General features: G+C 43.5%; 1 protein-coding gene across 2 annotated transcripts in view; it reads left to right on the plus strand.

The window, feature by feature from the left end:
- The window catches only part of NKAIN3 (Sodium/potassium transporting ATPase interacting 3), a 621,440-nt gene that overhangs the window by 609,292 nt on the left and 5,912 nt on the right, over positions 1–6,236 (plus strand). Inside the window, exon 6 of one of the 2 annotated variants that reach the window (XM_019548538.1) lies at positions 231–310. The exons of the other annotated variant lie outside the window; for it this stretch is intronic. Coding sequence (XP_019404083.1) covers positions 231–310 — 80 coding nt within the window. The remainder of the gene's footprint in view (positions 1–230; positions 311–6,236) is intronic. 2 annotated transcript variants of the gene reach the window in all.

The following is a 6,236-nucleotide window of genomic DNA, read 5'->3' on the forward strand; positions in this document are numbered from 1 at the left end:
TTAACGTTCCTACTTGGACCCCTGCACAACTGTTTGACCACATCATGCATAAGAACAAATGAACAGAAAGAGGCTGGGTAGAGAGCTTTCTGTAAGCAAGTTTCATATACGTTTCATTTACTTGTCTTTGTGTTTCTTTATGATTCAGATTCATTTTCCATGTTTGTTTCAGTTGGTGTGATTGTATTTTCATTTCCATTTATTCATTTTTGGAACTGTTGTATTTTCAGTTGATTTCATAGGTGGACTTGATTCATACTCCTACCGACAAACCCACCAGGAGCTTGTTGAGTTAAAGCCCGTTAAGCCTGTAAGTAAGGTTTTGGTCACATGAACAATGTAAGTCCATCTAACTGGAGTGACAGCTAATTCACTGCTAAAATAGTTTTAGCATGAGTTTGCCAATCACTTCAATACCACTAAATATGCTGAAATGAATTCATTTAAAACAAGCTAACAGTTGTTTTTTACTGGCTCATATCCACCAACATGATAATGACTGGATATTTCTCATTTTGTTGTGGCTAGCTATGCCTTTACACACTATGCAATGCCTGGCTTTAGAATAAGGAGTTTCAGGACTGAAGGGGAGAAATTTCTTTGAGGAGCAGTGCTGCTAACTGGCAGCTACTGAAATAATACATGGAACTCGATGAAATAACCTGTTTCAGGGAAATGCAGACTCCCATACTTTTGTCCAGATTTCTATAGCTACTACATGGGTCAAGTAGTCTAACCTGGAGAAAATGACTTGCTGAAATAGAGCAAGTGGGTAAACATGGTGTGTCACTCACGGGGGCAGAATCAAGGGAGACGCAGTGGTATGGTTGCACCCCCTTCAGCAGTGACAGTCATGTGCCAGTGGCTCCAATTCCCTGGGGCCTAGGATACCTGGGTCCCCTGCAGTGTCTGAGGAATGGCTAGAGCCCTGGGCTGGAGTGGGACACCCAGGGGGACCAAACAGGGAACATGTAAGGAAAGGGGGACCTGCCCACTGCTGCTGCTGTCCCCAGCTGACTCAGGGTCATGAAAACCTCAAGGCCCCTCCTGCCCTACTTCAGTTGGGCGCTGCCAGGAGTGGCATGGGACACTAGGTCACTAGTGGCTCCCTCCACTGTGCTTCCCTTTCTGGCTTGAAGGGAGCATCTGCAGAGAGTGATGGGCAGGGCTGGGGAGGGTGTGTCAATGGGTGATCCCCCGCCTTCAAGCACCAGCTTCTGTAGGCAGGGAGCAGGAGCACCTGGAAGGAGGGGATTGCCCACTGACGGTACCATCCTAGCCTTGCCCAGCTTTCCACGCAGCTGCTCCTCACAGCTGGAGCCCTCAGGCCAGCAGGGGAAATGAGATGGGGAAGGAGGGAGCAGGAACATAGCACCCTGTGCAGCTTCTTACTACAGCCCCCAGGAGCCCCCAGATCAGCCAGGGACAGCAAAAGCAGCAGGCAGAGGCCCGCTTCTTGCACCCAGAGGCAACTTCTGTTGGAGAAGGGAGCAGGTACCAAGAGCAGTAAGGGAAGTCTTATCTGTTTTAAGGACTCCACAAAGTCCCCAGCAACTGGTTCACCTACTGTGGGGGTCTCAGCAGTCCCTGCAACTTCCCCTGTGGCACTGGTAGCATCTCTTGCATCCCCCTTTTCAAATTCCTGGATCTGCCCATGGTCACTCATACTCCATTATCTTTTCACTCCAAGTGGCTTTCTTCCACAGTTAAATGGTCATTTATTTTAGTCTAGTCAAACAAAATATAGCTGTCTTGAACATATAATGGAAAGTTTTAGACTATATCTTTTTTGATTTTTTATACTTGTAGATAAATTTGACCACAGGGAAATATTAGTAATGCATCTTTTGGCAAAAACTCAGATACCTTCAGATATATGATCGTTCACAGTACTTTGGTGATGAAGAATCATTTGGAAATTCTTGTTAGATGTTCATATGTTGCTGCTCTGATGCTTTTTGTGCTATCAAATTTATAAGACACTTTTTATGCATCTTAAACGTAAGGTGAAACTAGAGAACAACCGACTGACTGAATTTGACATGATGGAACTTACTATATTATATTTAACATCTAAGAGAATTAAAATGGGATTTGAGGTAGTTTTTGTTTTCCTCGTGTGTGTGTCGGGGGTATTAATTTAAAGAAAATAGTTACTAACAAAATGTTTGGATTGGAAATATGCAACCTGACACTGGGATTGGGGTTTTAGAGTGTTCAAATACAATGTTTCATCTGTGCGCTGCAGCTTTTAGTAATAGAAATGTATTTGAGAAAAAGTTTTTTCCACCATTCCAGTAACTTTATATTGTGGGATTATGAAAAGGATAAGAAACTATTACAACTTGATAGTTTAGCAAGAGGCACGTTAAGACAGCTATGACAAAATAGTGATCAGCTTTTGATCACATTGACTACATCCTTGTGGAGGTAGGATCTGTATTTACAAAATTAGTGTACTGTTTGTTGAACAGGGATGTAGAAGGATTGCCAGAGGGATGTGTTTACTAATTGCAGTGTTTGAGATACTGGAAGGCAAAAAAGGAGTTGGTACACCAAAGGAATGTGACCAACTGCTATATTTGCATTTCTAGTTAAAATGCTTTCTACTTCTGGGGGCTAAGAGATTATAATAGTGTTGGTTCGAAAGAACACAACTTCTCTTCCCCATGTGTTAGACAAAGAATTGAGGATGGTTGAGATTTTTTCAACAAATACAATATTATTGAAGAAATATGGAAGTAATATTTTTTTTCTCAGAAAGGGTAAGCATAGGTGAATAGATATCTGCATACAATTGAGTTATGGGTACAAATGTAAAGTTACACCTTAGATTATACACTGAGATAAAATACAAAGAAAGAATGCAGATTTTATTCATAGTTCATTTGTTGGAAGTATGCTTTGTGGGAATAAATTATATCTGTTAAATAGGAGTCTTGCCATTCTCACCAAGTTCTTTGAGAATAACTTGTGAGATCTAACAAGACAATAGCTAGCCATCCTATTAGACGAAACAATAATACAGATTCCTTAATGATCTCATATCTGCATGCACTGGCAGGATACAAACATAAATAGGGAGGAAGAAAGTATTTCAGTGTTTGTGGTAAATTTAGGTTAAAAGCCAAACTGCAGAAAACAATTTGGGTAGCCAGTGAACTGTGCTATCTGCTAGTTTGCAGATGCTTATCAGCGTGCAGCACATCAGCTTGCCTGGTTAATTTCTTTCAGTAAGATAATTGCTATCTGTATCAGTTGTAGATGGTCCAGGAATGTTACTGGCCCCATGAGAAACATGACTTTCAGTATCCAAACTATGACAAACTCCATTCCTTTTAAACTTGGCAGCTGGAGGTGATTGAAAAAGGTACTTGTTAAATGGATTAAGAGCCTTAATAAAGGTTATGTACTGTTCACTGTCTTTATCACTTTACTCCTGGGAAAAAAACGTTATTCCGTCCTTTACTATGGATTATAATCAAGCTGTGCACATTCATTTTGCTCTTCCTGTCTTCATGTCAGTGTGATTTTTTGCAGGCATTAAGCTAAGAAAGTGATGTAGAATTACCTCTTCTTCTTTGTTTGTTGGGTAATCAAATACCAGGGTTTCTTAACTCTCTTTAACCATCTCTCACTATGCCACACCTTGTTCTTTGTTAGTTATCCTGTGCGGTCTGGACATCACATTATAAGGCTTTCATAGAAGTCTCTCATAAATTAACAAAACATAGCATATAAAATGCAAGATTGTTTGCCCTTATCAAACTTACATAAGAGTTCTTGAGTCATCAGCTGTGGATAATTCATTTTCTTGGTTATGCCTAGTTCATCATATCTGTCTAGTATTGCCATAATTATTAATGATTAGCAAGTCTAAGAATAGTTACCCTTTTCACTCTTAAAGGGAGGCTGAAATTAAATGCCTTTTCATGGAGAATATTTCTTAATACACATATGAATGAGCAGAGCCTGTCAGCTTGTTGTTAGTTATTCCTGTGGTCCCACCTATTCATCTGGCACTCCACAATACAAGTAAAGACAGATCCCCAGCCCTGAGGAAAATAAAGGAAGACAATGACAAAGACAAGACGAGGGAAGAAAATGATGAGGGAGAGAGCATCAATTATGAATGCGTTCCTTGTAGAGGCTAAGATACACGGGTTATAAAGTGTATCAGACCAAAAGTACATTATATTTTCACTTGATTCTAGGGCAACGTCAAGAGTCATGTTAGTGAAGTTACTGAAGGCTTTGACATGCCACTGAGGAAGGTAATAGGATGAAAATAAGAAACGCCAAAGTGTATGAAAATCTATTAGTACTTATCCATGTCCAGTCACTTTTTAATGGGCTAGCCCATTGCTCTAGAGCAATATATACCTAACTTTTGATACCTGAGGCATATTTTTTTTCCTTGATTAAAAATGGCAGAACTTTTCACTCTTGTACCTGAAAAGGTATAGGTATATGTATGTATTTTTCAAATAGGTCTAAGTGCAGAAAAGAGAGTAGTGGGGTTGGGGGAGGGGCTTGAGGTTAAAAACTCTGAGGATCACTAATCAATCTGGTACCACTTAAGGACAGCAGGAGCAGGATAGCACCCTGCTTTGCCCTGTTTTTCCTACTGTCTGCCCCGTGCTGAACCCTCAGGGGGAAAGGTAGCCCCTGCTGCTGAGGCTGGCACTGCAAGATTTCACACACTCGTGGCATCCTTCTGCTAGCCCTGGGAGCCTAGAAGGAGTGGAGGAGGCAAGGTGGGCTGTGCTCCACCTGTGCATCCACCCACTCTCAGCAGAGCGTGCTGCTAGGAGCATGGGGGGGTGGGTACAGAGCACTGGCAACAGGGGCTGCCCTAAGGTTGAGGAAGGGCAGGGGAGGGCAACAGTGGCATTCTTCAGAAGAGCAGCTACAGAGACTGCTGGAGTAACTGGGGCAGGTGCAGGGTGCAGCATGTAGAATTTGTTAAATGAACTGCTAAATACAGGACGCATGCAAAGAGCATCCCATTTATTTTAAAATAGTGAGCAAATAATTTTTTTTGCCAGGAGGGGCCAGGTGCTGCGAGACCTTCTTAAAAGCAGCCCTGGAACCAATCACCAGACTCAGGCTCAGTTGACCCTATTTAAGGGGGTGAGTGTGGCAGACATAATTTCCCAGTTTCAGTGCAGAGGCATTAAAAAGACTTTGGCTTTTTAGAGTTCAGACATTGCTGCTGATACCCACATTCACTTGAATCAGAACTAAAATTCAAATTGTCACAAGTCAGTGAAGTAAGGGTCTTGACCCCCCAGGCCTCCTGCTAGTCTGGGGCTGCTCTGCCCTCACTCAAATTGCTGCTATTCTGGGTGCACATGTAAACACTGCACCTAGGAACAGCTGACTCTGGCATGAACTGCACTGGAGTTTATTGCATCAGAGTAATTGCACGTGTAGCTGCGTCCTGTTAGTGCTAGCTCAAGTTTGGAGCTGTCACAACTTAAGGCTAAAAACCTTCTCTGACTGTCCCCCACCTGCACAGCTGTGACTTGCCATGACAGGGCTAGCAAACAGAGACCTATAAGGAGCTTGTACTGTGATTTGCCACTACAGGGTTGGTGAGTCAGGACAGGCTCCTACGCTTACTGTAGGTGGAAGAGTGTGAGATAGGTTGTTGGGAGGGGACATGAAACTGGGAAGGTGGAGAATTAATGGGATGCGGGTGGGAATGAAATGAAAGGTGGAAAGGAAATGGGAGTGGGGGTCATGCCCTTTTCCTCCACAGGGCTGGGCACCACCCTTTTCCCCCATGAGCCTGAGTTGGGGCCTGGCCATGCCCCCTTCTGCCTGCAGAGCTAAGCCATGACCCCTTCTTTCTCTGTGGGGCTGGGTTAGGGCTTCGCCATACCCTCTTCCTCTACAGACATTGGTCACAACTCCTTCCCTCCTGTTGGGCATGGGCCATTCACTCTTTCCCCTGTGGGCCAAGTTGGAGCCTGGCCATGCCCCCTTCTGACAGGGCTGGCCTATACCGCCTTCATTCTCCATTGGACTGAGCCAAGCTCCTTTCCCTATAGAATCATAGAATCATAGAAGTAGGGTCGGAAGGGACCTTGTAGATCTTCAAGTCCGACCCCCCTCCTGGGCGGGAGACAAAAAGAAAAAACTGGACTCAAATGAGTCCAGCCAGGCAGGCATCAAGCCTCTTCTTAAAGATCCCCAGGGTAGGAGCCAGCACCACTTCCCTTGGAAGTTGG

Source organism: Crocodylus porosus, unplaced genomic scaffold (genome assembly GCF_001723895.1).
Source record: "Crocodylus porosus isolate Cpor-Errol unplaced genomic scaffold, CroPor_comp1, whole genome shotgun sequence".
NCBI lineage: Eukaryota > Metazoa > Chordata > Crocodylia > Crocodylidae > Crocodylus > Crocodylus porosus.